Source organism: Cajanus cajan, chromosome 4 (genome assembly GCF_000230855.2).
Source record: "Cajanus cajan strain Asha chromosome 4, NIPB_CcT2T_4, whole genome shotgun sequence".
Lineage (NCBI taxonomy): Eukaryota > Viridiplantae > Streptophyta > Magnoliopsida > Fabales > Fabaceae > Cajanus > Cajanus cajan.
In genome coordinates, this window is record NC_138520.1 from 14,919,974 (window position 1) to 14,937,141 (window position 17,168).

Here is a 17,168-nt window from a genome sequence, read left to right on the forward strand (position 1 = left end):
TAGGAGGAGCTACATTAGGGCACGTTGAGACAACAGGGCCACGTAAGTCACACTCCATGCAAACAAATGGATGAAACTAAAGGATCATAAACCTAGCTACCTCTAAGGTCATGAATCCCCTAACTTACACAAATGGGACCATCTCTGGAATTGCATTTTGTATCATACCCTTTACACAAAATTCTTATGCTTATGATGCATGTCACACAGAACTTAATGCATAATTCATGTTATACCATCATCATGAGTACACATCACATATCTTATTCAAATCACTACCAGGAAATCATGCCTAGACTTTATTTGACTAAGCATCAACTTAGATTTCACATTATGTGACCATTGCATGGTCCACACACAAGCACAACATGTTGTAGCGTACAAGTGTCATAGATCCATAACTCAAATGTAATATTGTCCACAACATCCTCTAACAACACCTCAAATAGAGTCATTATAAAATAATTGAATCTTATGTTAATACTTCAACCATAGTCACCAGGAGACTAATGCCAAACTAATTGTTTAAATTAATAACTTAATTATTACTCTTGCAACACTATTGGTATCACACATTAATTTCTTAGGCATCTCTATCACCAAGTTACTAACAATTAACTCACATCATAATTTATTTATAATTATTCCCTCCCACAATTCCTCTTTCTTAAACATTAATGTAAGTACCTCAAACCTTCCAAGATCAAACACTTTCAAGGTAAAACAATTTACTATCACCTCTTGCAAACTATTTTTTCATAACTTTATCTTTTATGATCTCTTACGGTCTAAACATGATATCTAGAGCTATATCTATACTATCAAGTTGATCTTAATTTTGTTAGAAATCTAAGACAATTATCTACAAATTTTATGATGATCTCAAGAGTTGATTTTACCATCTACACTTAAAATTTAAAAAACCACAACATTTTAGCCTAAAATGACAACTTGATTGGCAATCACGAATTTGATCATAATATGAGTTCTAACCTTTTTTTTGTGACTCTAACATCATTGAAAAACTAACATTCAAGACTACAACTCGTATGAAGATTACAAAACCTAATTTTGACTCCATCATGCTCAGAGAGTCATTTTTTGAGTCTTGTACAGAGAGGTTAAAAACCTCTCTACAACTTTTGCTCGATGTGGCCAAGGCCATTCCCACCAAGAAACTTATGCAAAATAATACCAATTGGTGCCCAACGAGGCCTATTTGACACCTAACACCAAGGGAATATAGAGCATTACGAATTATCATGCTGGCACCATAAATTTGTATTTGAAGTGACACCAATTCATGGAAATCCTGTAGAATGTGCGAAAATTGCACATTATGAAACCCAAATCCCAAAACTCCAAACAATCCGTAAAATCATAGGTTAAGGCCTAAAATTTATCTATTATACCATTAATTACTCAAATCTCACATCAATTTCATATATGAATACAATTAACCTCAATCTTCACTTTGCTCAATAAATCAAGAATTTGTTATAAAAGCTACAAACACTTATAAATTTTCAAACAATTCAATTCAAGTGCAATTTTCTACACATACAACACAATTAATATTCACAAAGCACATACAAATCACACAAAATATAGATTCACGAGATGCAAATCAAAATTAAGATAGGATAAATTATAATAGCAATCATTTAAAGCAATAAGTTCAATTATAATAGCAATCATTTATGACTAACCATTTAAAAGCAATAGGATCAGCTGTAATAGCAATCATTTTTTTTCAAAAAAAAATCAGTCATCTCATTATCCAAGGTCTCACTTCTGGAATTTGCTGCATCTATGAATGAATTTAAACAAGAGGAGTTGAGAAATCAAAATTGCATGAAACTTAAATTGCAAGTATAAATTGCTTGAATGTAAAACATAAGGTAATGAAAAGTCAGAATTGCTTGAAACGTACATTGTAGAAAATGTAAAAGAAGGGGATGATAAGTCATAATGCCTCTACTATAATTTTTATGAAAAATTCGCAAGAAACATTCCTACAAATTTTTCTGTAAAATTTTATCTGCATGTAATACCTTTGTGAATAATATATTTTTACGAATTTTAAAATTCCCAAGAAATTTTTCTGCAAAATTTCTTACGAAAAAAATTCGCAAGAAAGTTTCCTGCAAAAAAAATTCCACTACTAGAAATATGCCATTTACCCAAGAATTTTCATGCGAAAAAATATTTGTAGGAAATTATTGTAAAAATTCTTGCAAATATAAATCTCTAATAAATTATTGCAAATATTTTTATAATTTTAAATTTGCAAAAAATTCTTGCAAATTTTACTACAAAAATATTAATTATATAAATTTTTTGTTGCAAATAAAAATTTCTAAAAAAATTTGCAGGAATTTTTTTATTTTCCTACGAATTTTGTTTTAAATATAAATTTGCAAGTAATTTGTTTTTTTTTGAGTAGTATTTCCTGCCAATTTTCTTATTTATGATTATTTTTATTAATTTAAAAATTGAAAATATTTTTGACTCCTCCGTAAACGTAAACATATTTTCGTCTTCCTTCACTGTTCACCTCCGCAACACTATTTTTCTTCATCACCGCCGCACGACACTTCTCAAGTAAGTCACCTCCGTAACCTCCGCACCTCCGTAAACGTAACCTCCGCACACCGCTCACTGTAACACTTCTCTCAGCTTTTCCTCATCACCTCCACTGTTCCACATCCACAACATTTCTCTCCTTTTCTCGTTCCGCATAACATCTGTTAGGGTTTTTGCTTTCTCTCCTTTTTCTAATTTTTCTCACCGCACAACACTTCATTTTGTGTGCTTTTGAATGTAGATTTGAAGTACCAACTCAATGAGATAGAAGACAATGCTTGTAATCTGAAAAATGTAAAAGCAGATGTTGGCTGGAGGTAAGATGTTGGTTGGATATGTGTCTCGTTTATTGATTGCATACCTTATTTTAAACCACATTTTTGTTTGTTAAGAGCTAGCTAGGATTTGATTTACACCAGTTTTCTGCAAATTTAGCGTTCAAAGATAGCTAAATTGGTTTAGTGTCGGATTCTCAATTAGATGAAATAGATCGATCTGTTATTCTAGCAACAATGGTTAAAATAGCCCTGTTGAACGCACGGGTTATGTTAAGAAAATAAATGCAAATGACTGGGTGTTAAAATGTTCCTACCACACATTCGACTTTCTTATTTTAATGTAACAAATAACTGATCACTATAATTGATGCCAAATGCAGCAAAAGTAGGAAAAATAAGGAATTAAGGATGTCATTAGCATTGTTGCCTAAAAGCTCTGAAAAGATGAAATAGGTTTATACCAGAACGGAGACGTTAGGCTCAGTTAAAGTAGTAACCTGCTTGTGAAAAATTGACTTACAGGTAGAATAGATAGTTCAGTGATACCTAGATCAAGATGCCAATAAGTCATACACAAAAACACCGCCAATTGCTACTACATAAAATAGGAATAATGATAAGATTTTGCATTTTAAAATTAATAGTGTCACTAACTCTTGGGATCAATCAAAACAAAAAATTTCTGCAAGTGCTGCCTCAACCTATCTAGATTCTTGAGGTAGTTCATAATCAATATAGATTTTGGAAGAGGATCATAACCAGTTGAGTTCCTACCAAATGGTAATGTCTAAGCTCTGAAATTTATGCCAACAATTGGAATAAATTATACCTTGCTTGAATAGGCAAAAAACCCGAAAGCAATTAGATATATAATACTACACATATAATTAAGATTATCTGGCTAATATTGGTTTAATTTATATTTTTAAAGAAGCTTGGTCTAATTACAAACATCTAGTGTTGACACACTTGCACTACTCTTTATTGGAGAAAATAGAGAAGGGTGCAATTTTTAACCATTTTGTTACTTGTTTTCTTCACAAAACAAAAAGAAGCCCTGCATTCAGTTATCATTGCATTATTATAACCAAGTTTTTCTTGGTCAGGATTTTATTGTGTTGCAATATAGTTTGTTGTAAGGTTCAATATAGTTCTAGAAGTAGGAATTTCTGCTCTTTGATTACTTACTGTTCTTGACTGAAATGACAATGCTGATTTTTGACTGTTAGTGGTTAATATGCTTCTTTCTCACTGCCATATGAATTTACTGTCAAATTGCTATAAGTAAATGCTATTAATATGTTGATTTTTGACTGTTAGCAGTTTGCATTATTCCAGAAAACTTATCTCCTAATGCATATAAAATTTATTTATTTTTTTCAGCATTGAATTGTTATGTAAGTTACCTACTTGTTATATACAAGGTAGGATTTTAATGTTTATTCCTCTAGGAACAGAACAATGCTATTCTGTTTTCTTCTGTATTCTGATTTATTTTGTTTTACTCAGTATGTTCTACATGCAGAGGATTCTGTTCTAGGAATTGTTGTAGACTCCAGATCTGATGTGAGGAAGTTTTCTATTTTATTTTTTTAAGCTTTCTTGCTGACTTCCAAGTTTTATGCAGAGGATTCTGTTCTAGGAAAATGCAAACTACTTGTCTTACCAAATGTCCCATTGTCCTTATTTCTACTTTCCTAGCTACCTGATGTCTCTATTTCTGTGTTTTTTTAATATATATTTTCATTTTATTTATTGTCTATTTTTTTTTTCCAAACAAATACACTCACCTTCTTTTCACCTGTTAACGCTGAGAAATCTTATTTGATTTTCAAATTTTGTTGAACTTGTCTTGGAAATTGGAAGTGGAAGTACTAAAAAGTTGTCGACGAAAAACCTGAAACACAGCATGCGGGCATGGGAATCTATTCACTGAACCTTGCTAGGGACCGAAACACCACCTCCCTATCATCAAAAACCTTGTCCTTATCTTCACAAATTAATAGATACAAAACAAAATATGCTTTCACATGGATCACCATCACATTTTCCCCCACCCAGATACCAAACTCAATGTCTTTAATTAATATATATTGTACATACACTTCTAAATTTTTGTACATGGTTAATTAGGTTATTTAAGCTATCATCCCTGACGAGAAACAATTGTATCATTTTAAAACATTTTTTTAGGTCTAACATCTTGATATGCTCAACTTTCTAAAAACTCTCACTTGGCACATGTAGTCATGTAGATGAGTTAGTCACTTACGTTGCATTATCTTTAATTATAGTGAGATACTTTAGCTTTAATAATGAGGTTTTCATTGTTTAAACTTTGATGCGACTATTTAAAACATGCCTCTAATATATTTATGTTAATTTGTCATTTAGTAACAATCAGATATTGTCAGCATAGAAGTTAGATCGTCTTTGTTAATAGTCTTTTATCTAAAGTTAAATGTTTGTCATTTAATGACGTTTTTATAAGGGTTATAGGTTTTATTTAAAAAGTAAAAATAGTATGCATAATGCGTTATATAAGATATAAGACACAAACAACATCTGAACCAATTATTAGGGATCAGATATAAGACACGGAGTGATTGAATTAAGACAAAATCTCCTTTCTTTGATGCTTTCTCACTATTTATTTGTATTTGCATTAGTTTTAAGTTTTGAGACCATTGCTTGATAACTATCTGTACTAATCTTACTAATATGGTCTGCTACATCACCAAAATTCATGGTTCTTGAGGCTGTTTTGGATTGTGTTCTTGTTACATTTCAGATTAAGTGAGATTCAGTGGGCTGCTTTTGTTCTACTCACTACTGGGTGCACGACAACTCATTTGAATTCAAAGTAAGAATAATTCACGCCTAACTTGTGGCCATCACTTGTGTATTTGTATGTTCCCATGACTGTTGTATATATGTTTTCTAATAATGAACGTGTTAATGAAATTTTTATGTACAAGTTGTAATGTAACAAATGAATCATAAATGATAGGTTGGTGTTGTAGCAAGTGTGACTACTAGATCTTTGATATTACAGTAACAGCTTACTGTAATGTAACAAATGAATCATAAATGAAATTTTTATGTACAAGTTAAATCTTAATTTTTAATAATTATATCATAAACTAAATCTGTTCCCATCTTATCAAGAAGAAGATTTAATTATATTACAATATGTTGATATAATTATACCTAAATCTTAAGCTGTCAAGCTAACTAAATCTGTTCCATTATTAGTTGCTTTTAATTACTATTATTATTAGATATAAGGAATATTCAATTATATTCCTTATAAGTTGTATGTCTAATTTTATTGTTTGATTCATGTTTCTTAGTCATTTTGGAGTCAAGCTGAAAATGGAAATGGCCACTTATCGAGCATGGATGTATAATAGGCTTCTTCCTGGTCGAAGGGGATATACAACTGAGTTTTTAAATGGCCTTGAAGAGTTTATGGCTATTGCTCGTAAACAACCAGTTTATTTGAGTGAAGGAAAAATAAGGTGTCCTTGTAAGTCATGTAAAAATGAGGCTTATTTAACCCTAGATGAAGTGAATGTTCATATTCTTCAAAGAGGATTTACACCTAGATATTGGTATTGGACATCCCATGGAGAGAGAATCCCTCGTACAAACGTTGATGTTGATATGCATTCAGTTTCTAGCAGTAGTCAACAATGGGGTTATGGAGATGTTAATAGACATCAAGACATGGTATTTGATGCTGCTGGTCTTAATCATGAGCAACAAAATGAAGAGGAACATCCAAATATGGAAGCTACCAAATTTTACGAAATGTTGAATTCAGCTCAACAACCATTATGGCCAGGATGTGAAAATACATCTGAGTTGTCTGCAGCTATTACAATGTTGAGTTTAAAATCTAAGAACAACATGTCACAAGCTTGTTTTAATGATGTGATGAAGTTTATGAAAGAGTCAAGCCACCCTAAGAATGTCATTCCTTTTAATTTTAGGGAAACAAAGAAACTTGTAGTAGGGCTCGGTTTATCGAGTAAAAAAATAGATTGTTGCATTAATGGGTGCTTGTTGTATTACAAAGATGATAGTACTTTGAAGGAATGCAAATTTTGTGAAGAGCCTCGATATAAAGCACGCAATGCACACAAGAAAAATTCAAAAGATGTTCCCCAAAAAAGATTGCATTATTTGCCACCCATCCCTAGACTACAAAGGTTATATGCTTCTGTGAAAACTGCTGAGCACATGAGATGGCATTATGAAAATCGTAGGGAAGAAGGTGTGTTGTGTCATCCTTCAGACGGGAAAGCTTGGAAACACTTTGACCATTTGTATCCTGAATTTGCCAATGAACCTCGAAATGTTAGACTTGGCTTATGTGCTGATGGATTCACTCCTTTTAACCAACTAGGAACACAATATTCTTGTTGGCCAATAATTGTAACACCATATAACCTACCTCCAGAACTTTGTATGATGACTCCATATATGTTTCTAACCTTGATCATTCCAGGTCCACATAATCCAAAAGGCAAAATTGATGTGTATTTGCAACCGTTGATAGATGAATTGCAACAATTATGGAATGATGGTGTGATAACATATGATGCTTCAAAAAAGCAAAATTTTCAATTGAAAGCTGCATTGATGTGGACAATAAATGATTTTCCTGCTTATGCGATGTTGTCTGGGTGGAGTACAGCTGGAAAATATGCATGTCCAGTATGCATGAAAAAAACAAAAGCTTTTAGACTGGATAAGGGAAACAAATTGTCTTGGTTTGATTGTCATCGCCAATTTTTACCTCTCAATCATGCTTTCAGGAGAAATAAGGATGCATTTTACAAAAATAGAATTGAGAAAGATGAGCCCCCTTCTAGGCTAAGTGGTGAACAAGTGTGGGAAATGATTTTTAACATTCCTAAGACTACTGAAGTGAGGGTATGCAAAGTTCCAGGTCATGGAAGATACCATAATTGGACCAAAAGAAGCATATTTTGGGATTTGTCATATTGGAAACACAATTTATTAAGACATAATCTTGATGTTATGCATATAGAAAAAAATGTCTTTGACAATGTGTTTCATACTGTTATGGACAATAAAGAGAAAACTAAAGACAATGAAAATGCACGATTAGACTTAGTAGAGCATTGTCATAGAAAAGAGTTATTTTTGAAAACAAAACCTAATGGGAAATATATAAAACCTAAAGCAAAATTTTGTTTATCAAATGAACAAAAGAAGGAAGTGTGTGAATGGGTGAAAGGGTTAAGAATGCCTGATGGTTATGCTTCCAATATTTCTAGATGTGTAGATACAAAATCTATGAGATTATTTGGAATGAAAAGTCATGATTGTCATATTTTTATGGAATGTCTACTTCCAATAGCTTTGAGTGGTCTTCCTGAACCAATATGGAAGCCCTTAACTAAGCTTAGTCAATTCTTTAGAGACTTATGTTCAACAATGTTACGGGATGATCATTTATTGCAAATGGAACAAAACATTCCCGTAATCATATGCAAGTTGGAGCGTATATTTCCACCTGCATTCTTTGACTCTATGGAGCACTTACCAATTCATTTGCCTTATGAAGCTAGGATGGGTGGACCAGTTCAATATCGTTGGATGTACCCATTTGAAAGGTATAAATATAATTGATATTAGATTTTTTGGTCAACATTATTGGTATTTAATTTACTTAATAATTTGGTGTTGCATTTTTTTTTCACTTAGGTTTTTAAATAAAATCAAAAAAACTGTGAAGAACAAAAAAAATGTGGAAGGATCTATATGTGAAGCATATTTGCTGCAAGAGACGTCTTATTTTAGTTCCCATTATTTTGTGTCTCCTATTTGTTCAAATGAGGAAATTCATCAAGGCCAGATACATCCAACTTTGTCTATCTTTAAACCTTTTGGACAAACAGCTGGTAAATTTACTAAAAGGTGGCTTAATGATAAAGAATTGTTGGCTGCTCAATTGCATGTTCTCTTGAATTGTATCGAGGTTAAGTCATTCATTGAGTAAGTATCAAACACTACATATATATTAATTAATTTATCTAATAATAGCCATTTAATTTAAATAAATATCCTCTTGTGTAGTATATATGTACAAAGTTTGAAAGCTACATATGGAAATCTCAATGATGATATCATTGATGAACAAATAGAAGCTGATTTCCACGATGGTTTTAAGAATATGTAAGCATTATTTTTTTAAAAATAATTTCAATACTAGTTTTTCATTATTTATTCATTTTTTTTTTGGATGTAACTAGGTGAGAAAAGAATGACCAGTTTAGGTTTCAAATCCTGATTTGTATGACTTAGCAAGTGGGCCTTTAAGACTAGCAAGGTCTTGGCCAATTTATTTTTGTGAATGGATACAAGTTTCACACTACAAGTTGGAATGAAGGCAAAACAACATATAATTGTGGGGTATGTGTCCAATGGAGTTGGACATGATGAATCCTCCAATGATTATTATGGTGTTCTCACAGAGATTCTAGAATTTGAATGGCCAAGTCAAACAACAAAAAAAATAGTTTTATTTTATTGTGATTGGTTTTGATCCTTCAAATCGCGGGGATGAGGATACATAACTAGTATAAGATTGTAGAAGTTAAAAAAGGGAGAAAGTATGGAAAATTTGATCCGTATATTTTTCCAAAAGCTGCAACTCAAGTTTATTATTCTCCTTATCCTAATAAACAAAGAGATAAGACTGATTGGTTGGTAGTTATCAAAACAAAGCCAAGGGGAGTTGTTGATGCTAGACACACTCTAGAAGTTGCTTATCAAGTTCCTGAATCGCAAGTTAATGCAACAATTGAAGATGACCCAATTTATAACTTACAAGATGATGAGATTGATGGTGAAGAAGTTGATTTGGGTTTAATGCTAGAAAATGATTTCATTAACAATAACGATGAAGATGATTTCATGGAAGAGCAAGATCAGGAGGAGGAGGAGGAGGAGGAGGAGGAGGAGGAGGAGGAGGAGGAGGAGGAGGAGGAGAAGGAGGAGGAAGAGAAGAAGAAGAGAAGAAAGAAGAAGAAGAAGAAGAAGAAGAAGAAGAAGAAGAAGAAGAAGAAGAAGAAGAAGAAGAAGAAGAAGAAGAAGAAGAAGAAGAAGAAGAAGAAGAAGAAGAAGAAGAAGAGAAGAAGAAGAAGAAGAAGAAGAAGAAGAAGAAGAAGAAGAAGAAGAAGAAGAAGAAGAAGAAGAAGAAGAAGAAGAAGAAGAAGAAGAAGAAGAAGAAGAAGAAGAAGAAGAAGAAGAAGAAGAAGAAGAAGAAGAAGAAGAAGAAGAAGAAGAAGAAAGAAGAAGAAGAAGAAGAAGAAGAAGAAGAAGAAGAAGAAGAAGAAGAAGAAGAAGAAGAAGAAGAAGAAGAAGAAGATTAAAAGCAAATGATAGTTTTTGTTTTAATTGGTTTGGTTTTATGATGTTATTCTAGTATCACAATGTGAATTTAGATGATGTTATTCTAGCATTATATTGCATACTATTGACAATTACTTATAGGGATGATGTTAATTTGTTTGAAATTTTCACTTTAGTGCTTGTTTGAATTAGTTTATATGTGTACTAACTTTTCTTGTTATAATACTTAATAAATAGATGTCAGACTCTAAGAGATTTATGCATTCAACCAAAAAGTTTAAAGGAAAAAAGTTTAAAGGAAAAAAACCTATACAAGCTAATATACCATTGATTATACCATCATCTAGTCTACAAGCTTATGCTAATCAACCTCAACCCACTTATTCTCAACCTCTACCTCCAACATCAATTTCAAGCTCCACCTCCTCCCCCTCGACCTCCCCCTCCACCTCCCCCTCCACCTCCACCTCCACCTCAACCCACCTAATCTCAACCTATCTCTGTTCAAGTCATTCATATGCCCGAATATCCAACAGTTAATGAAACTCCATCTTCTTCATCTAGTCATGTTAATGGAGACAATAATGGAAACAAAATCTTGATACTCCTAGAAGGGGATGGGTGAGTCATTTTAATTTATTGGCATATGATATGAATTTTTGTTTGATATTTTAATTAATTATCATTTTTTATTATTTTACATAGGTTTGATCAACACAAGTTGGTAATTGGGGCACTTGCTTCAATCATACGAAGTAACTTGGGGGAGGCAAAAACCATCATGGAAGAAGCTATCTATCGGTCAAAGGGATTCGTGGTTTGATATGCTTCAAGTAATCAAACTTTAAACTTTTATTAAAAAGATTCCATTTTGAATATTTGCCTAATAATTTTTTTTCATTTTTATCAAAACCAATGTAGTCAAAATTTACATGGCCACCTGAATATAATGACATGGTGCGACGTAATTTTGAGAAAAGAGGTGCAGCTAAAATGTCTCAATTAATGCAAGAAGTTCGAAAGGATTTAGAGAGAAAACCAATTTGGATAGGAGAAGATGTATGGGCACACTTGAAGGAACACTGGAGATCCTTACGTTTTAAGAAAAAGTCAGAAGTAAATAAAAGAAATCGTGAATCTGTGAATGGTGCATCTCTTCATACCGGTGGATCAATTCCTCACCGTTTGCATTGGAAAAGAATGGTATTATTAATTTATTGTTTTTTTTTATAATTTAGTTCTTGAAATTAATGTCACTAAATCTTTTTTTTTTTTTGTTATCAATGCAGAAACAGGAAAAAGGAATGGATCCATCATTAAGTGAGTTTTATTTTCGTACACATCGGAAAAAGGATAAAGTTGGGTGGGTCATCATGCAGAATTAACATTTGTAAGTTTTTTGTTGCTAATTTTTTAGAATATTGGAGTAAGGATAAAGGAGAAGTGGAGACTTTTTGTTAGTTCAAGTTAATTTTATTATACAAATTTCATTGGCAGGACAAATTTCAACAGAGGAAATTTGAGTTATCATCTCAAAGGGAGGATGGAGTTGATAGCCAATCATCTATGCCTTCTGACTTGGATATATGGGTAGATTTAGTTGGAAAGAAAAATGGAAGGATCCCTGGTCTTGGATCTTTAGGCAAAATGTTGATTCCATCAAGATTTTCTACTAAATATGAGGATGTGTGTACTTTAAGGGGTCAAATTCAGGCATTAAATGAATCATTGCAAAAACAAGAGGAAGAGAAGTTAGCCATGATGCAAGAGTTGCAAAGACAAGAAAAGGATAAGCTAGAAATAAGACAAGAGTTGAATGAGACAAGGAAACATTTAGTAGCTTTAATGACACATTTAGGATTTGTTGGCTCTTCTTCTCATCCACCTCCATCACTGGAACGTAGCTATGGAAATGTTGACAATGATGATGATGAAGAAGATAGTGATGAGGAGGGTGATATTTGAAAAAGGTGTATTACCTCTTATTCTATTTAGTTTCTTGTCCTAACATATTTGATTTGTGTCTTGAATGCAATAGATTAAATCTTTAGTATTTATTTTTTTTCCAACTGTGAGTGTTATTTAATTTAGTGGTTTTTTTATGATGACATTGTTATAATGATGTTAAATGAGATCTTTGACCTTTTATGTTTATAAATCAGGAACTAACATGGACTGGAATTAGACTGGAAGAGTTTCAGCCATCCTGCTTTGAGAAGGTTATTGTCATTGTTTTGCTTAGTTTTGATTATGATGATAATAGGTTTAAACTTAAAGAGTTTAGGAAAGTTTTGGTCATCCAAATTTGAGAAGGTTCTTGTCATTGTTTAGTTTCTTTACTTGATTTTGGTTAATAATGTGATGACACACATTATCAAGTACATCATCAATGTTGATACTCCAGTTATTAATGCTGTGCATGGCTTTTGTTTGAGCTTAATTAGCATTCAGCTGCATTGAATCATTTTTGTTTTTATTTTTAACTCTGATGCTTGGTTGAAATTATATTGGACTACTGCTATTCACACAAAAGTTGGCATAGAAAAAGAAGATATTTGCTGTTAGGCCATTGGGTCACCTACAGTCACCGAGTCTTCTGATATGCTGTCAGTGATCCAATGGCCATAAGTTGTGCCATGATCTGAATTTCTTTTGGAGGTTTGGTGTCTTTCATTTTTCCAGGTAGTTGGTTAAGATAACATTATGCTACTGCTTTCAGTACTTTGATGATGCTTGGAGATATTTTGGATGAATTGGAATTCGGTGGCTAATGTGATAGATTTTATATATTTTTGTTTTCACTATTTGGAATTTGAGCCGAAATGCACATTGTATGTTTTATTCAACTCATTTGGTATGCCCTATTAGGTATACCAATTTTTTGTTGGAACCGATGATGATTCCCTACTGATTGATGCAAAAACATCACTACTAAATTTGCTTTTCAGATTTTGTTTTCAATTCAGTAGTTTTAAATATGGCACAAGGCTTTGTGATTGTTCGTCCATACGGCTTGGGGCCCCATTTTGAATTAAATTGTTTTTATTGGTGCAGTGTTGATCTTGGTCAGTATAATTATTTCTTTCTTTAAGTTGAATAAAATCGTGATTGTCATGGTTTTTAGTTGGAAAAGAATGGAGCGGACGGAAGGCAGTTTCATGATTTTTCTTCTTTCGTTCAATCTTTAGGAAAGGAGCATTCATCTAATTTTAGTCCCTCCAGTACGGGGGAATTTGGAGGGGAAGAAGTGTAAACCATTATAAAATATTACTTGCGATTTTTCCTAGGAAATTTACTTGCGAATTTGAAATTTTGCAGAAAATTTACCTACAAAATTTTAATTTTGCAGAAAATTTACTTGGGAAATTTTAATTTTGCAAGAAATTTACTTGCAAATTTTAATTTTCGTGGAAAATTTCTTGCAAAAATTTTGTGGATTTTAAAATTTGTAGAATATTTTTTGCAAATTTTTTAAGAATTTTTTTTTCACAAGAAAGTTTGCTGCCATTTTTTTTTTGCAAGAAAGTTTTCTATAGATTTTTTTTTAGTAAAAATCATAAGAATTTTTTTTGCGAATTTTGAAATTGGCAAGAAACAATTATCCACGAAGGTATTAGCTGCGAAAATAAATTTGTAGAAAAATTCGCAAAAAACTTATTTCCTACAAATTTTAATGAAAAATTCCTAGGAAAATCCTTAGGTAATAGAAAAAATTCTAGTAGTGTTCGCAGGAAAGTTTCCTGGGAATTTTTTTGCAAGAATATTTTTTACGAAAAAAATAAAGAAATTACTATAAATTCTATCAATAATTCTTCTACTTTCAAATGCTCATAATGAATTCATCCGAAATATTTGTTTTCATGCCTCTAACATGTGATACATAATCTTTTAAATTCTAAGATTGTAGATTATAAGCCTAACTCTCAACCATACAAATCAAATTGTAAGGTAAGTGTTGCCCCAATTTATATACTCTTTAATTGTTTTATTTTCAATCAATGTGGGACTTAAGTTTTTTTTAAATATTAAACTTATAAATTTAAATTTTATTTTTATTTTTCCTGCGGATTAAAATTGGCAAGAAAATTCGCAAGAAAAGTAATCCAGCAAAATTTCTCTACCATTTAGTAAACATTACTTGCGAAATTATTTTTGCAAGAAAATCTGCAAGAAACAAAATAAAATTCTTACAATATTTTCTGCAAATTTTTACCATGGGAAAAAATTTCTATGATCATTAAAATTGTAGCAAAATTTGCAAAAATTTTCTTGTAAATTATTTTTCATAAAAAAATTTGTAAAAAATATCAGTAAATTATTTTTCGCAAATAAATTCGTAAAAAGATTTTGCAACATTATTATTGCAAGAAAATTCGTAAAAAATTTCTGCGAATATTTTTTGTAGGAAAATTCGCAGGAAAATGACACTTTTCTAGTAGCGTGCAAATAAAATAAATTGAAAGTAAAGGCAAAATAAATTAAATTAGGTGCATACATATATTTTGATTTTTGAACCAATAGTCATTATGAGTTGTAGGCTTATATGGTGTAGGGATGGCAACGGGACGGGTCGGGTACGTGTTTCATGATACCCGTCCCCGTCCCCGCGAGTTAAACCCATTCCCGTCCTCGTCCCCATACCCGTCGGGTATAGATTTTCATCCCCGTCCCCGTCAGGTATCGGGTATACCCGTACCCGTACCCTTACCTGTCAATTTTTTTATTTTTTATTTTTTGTAAAAAAATGATATATTTTTTATTATATTATAATTATAATTAGGTTATTTCTTTATCTTATATTATAATAAATAATCACACACAAAAAAGTATTAAATTTTTTTAATATAATTAAATTGAAAGTGAGTATTAAATTAAAAATGAGAATGAGGACTGGTACGGGTACGGGTACGGGGCGGGTAAGTACATACTCGTACCTTACTCGTACCCGTATCCGTACCTATACGCAATTTAATATATCAGGTTTTACCCGTACTTGTACCCGTACCCGGTCAAACTGGGTATTTCTCGTCAAAGTCGGGACGGGTTCGGATATTACCCGCGGGTACGGGTATATTTGTCATCCCTGTGATGTTTCTGATGTGATGTGTGAATGTCTAAACTAATAAAAATTGGTATAATGAATTTTTATTTATAGTCTAATTGACTCAAACGGTCAATTTACAATAACCCTACATATATTATTTGCCTATATATGATTTTTGTCATGTTTCTTGGAAGTTTTAACTTTCAAAATCTACTAAAAGCTTCCTATCTTCGATTTATAACTACTTCCCTGATAAAGATCTAAAATCTTCATATTTAGCGTCTTCAGCATGCGTCTTGCATACTCGAAAGTACTTTTAAATATTGTTTTCGAAAAAATCTTCAAATAAATATAACTGGGAAAATTTTCACTTACACCATATTGTATAACGTGATTTCGATAATATATATATATATATATATATATATATATATATATATATATATATATATATTTGAAAATCTTGGACTTCTTTTCTAACTTCACCCATTAGGACCTTTAATCATATTTTAGCCTTTATTTTCAAAATATCATTTCTAAAATCATTTTTCTTGGCTTATATATTTTCGATTCATAAAAAAAATGATAAAATCATTTACCAAACATTTAGAATGTTTTTCTAAGTAATTCTAACAGCAGATCAATACCAACATCTGAAATTTAGGGAAATAAAAGAAATATAGTAACTATCTATCATTTTCATCTAGGTCCGATTTCTCAATAAAAAATCCTTTAACCAACACGGTTCATGGACTTTTCTCTTGGACTTAGCTAATCTTTCGGTTCTTGACTAATATTCAAGAGCATCTCTTTAAGCCGACTCATTATTATTTTACGTCTTATTTAATACTTTTTTTTATATATAATTTTGTCATTTTTAATAAATTTTAATTAATAATATTAATGTGTTAAAAATAGTATATTGGAGGATTTGTTGTTATCATTGTCATATAACTAATCAACTATGATAATGAAGTTTGAATTCAAGACCCTCATGCAAATTATCCAATCTTTCAATTATATCTGTGGATTTGAATATTTATATAATGACATACATCCTAATTATAGTAACACAATATTTATTATTAAAATTGTTATTATAAAAAAATTATCATATAATAATATATATTGTATATGTCAAATAAATATATACTTATATATTTTGTACTTATAATAACATTTTTTTTATATATATTATTATATGTAAAAATTTTTGTAGTGATTAAATAGTGTTAAAAAAATATTGGCAATAAAATTGTTTAATAACCAAAACAAAGTCGAATATATATTAATTAAATGACATCAGGTTTTCATATAATTAAATCTTAAATAAACACATTTCTTTCTTATATAATTAAAACTCAATTAATTTAAGATCAAATAATTTGTAATAAATTAATATTTTATATATACAATAAATATTAGTAAAGAGTATGGAATAAGTTAAGTTGAAACTGATGAAATTAAACTTTGTCTATAATATTGAATTGAAAGGGATTATTCTACAGTAGTCGTCACTGCTTACGGCGTGATATGAGATCGCTGTTCTTGACTTGTGAAATTGTGAGATAATAAATGAAATTGATGAGAATGAGATCATCAATATAGCTAGCCCTAGCCATGCAGTTCTTGCAAACACAAGTCATGGAGTTTATTTGTGGCTTCAGACCGTACCAATATTGCTAGCCATAACGGCTATACCAACATAGCAACCTACGATTACGAATTCATCATTCTGTATTATTAGATGAAAATCTCATGCTCCCTATTTTAATGGATTTGAAGTTAAGTTTTCATTGAGATATTATGTAAGCTTTTTAATCGATGCATTGACCTATTAGTTAGGTATCTTTAAAAATAATAGAAATTTA

General features: G+C 31.2%; 2 protein-coding genes and 1 long non-coding RNA gene across 3 annotated transcripts; all 3 read left to right on the forward strand.

Moving 5' to 3' along the window:
• Positions 1–5,473: 5,473 nt before the first annotated feature.
• On the forward strand, positions 5,474–8,977 carry LOC145956724 (uncharacterized). Its single transcript, XM_083072312.1, has 2 exons — positions 5,474–8,512; positions 8,604–8,977. The coding sequence occupies exons 1-2, from the start codon at positions 6,207–6,209 to the stop codon at positions 8,896–8,898; spliced, it is 2,601 nt and encodes an 866-aa protein (XP_082928438.1). The 5' UTR covers positions 5,474–6,206; the 3' UTR covers positions 8,899–8,977.
• A 2,048-nt stretch (positions 8,978–11,025) lies between these two features.
• LOC145957028 (uncharacterized) lies at positions 11,026–11,609 on the forward strand. The gene is made up of 3 exons (XR_014433463.1): positions 11,026–11,086; positions 11,175–11,456; positions 11,543–11,609. It is a non-coding gene; the product is annotated as an uncharacterized LOC145957028 (long non-coding RNA).
• A 6-nt stretch (positions 11,610–11,615) lies between these two features.
• On the forward strand, positions 11,616–13,684 carry LOC145957027 (uncharacterized). The gene is made up of 3 exons (XM_083073261.1): positions 11,616–11,643; positions 11,751–12,223; positions 12,416–13,684. Exon 2 carries the CDS (start codon positions 11,820–11,822, stop codon positions 12,216–12,218), a length of 399 nt encoding a protein of 132 aa, XP_082929387.1. The 5' UTR covers positions 11,616–11,643; positions 11,751–11,819; the 3' UTR covers positions 12,219–12,223; positions 12,416–13,684.
• Positions 13,685–17,168: the final 3,484 nt, after the last annotated feature.

What these genes read in the sequence shown, in the direction of transcription:
- LOC145956724 (XM_083072312.1), top strand. Translation starts at nt 6,207, where the DNA reads ATGTTTCTTAGTCATTTTGGAGTCAAGCTGAAAATGGAAATGGCCACT. An exon ending in TGGATGTACCCATTTGAAAG is followed by an intron (nt 8,513 to 8,603) that starts GTATAAATATAA and finishes TTTTTCACTTAG; the next exon opens with GTTTTTAAATAAAATCAAAA.
- LOC145957027 (XM_083073261.1), top strand. Translation starts at nt 11,820, where the DNA reads ATGCCTTCTGACTTGGATATATGGGTAGATTTAGTTGGAAAGAAAAAT.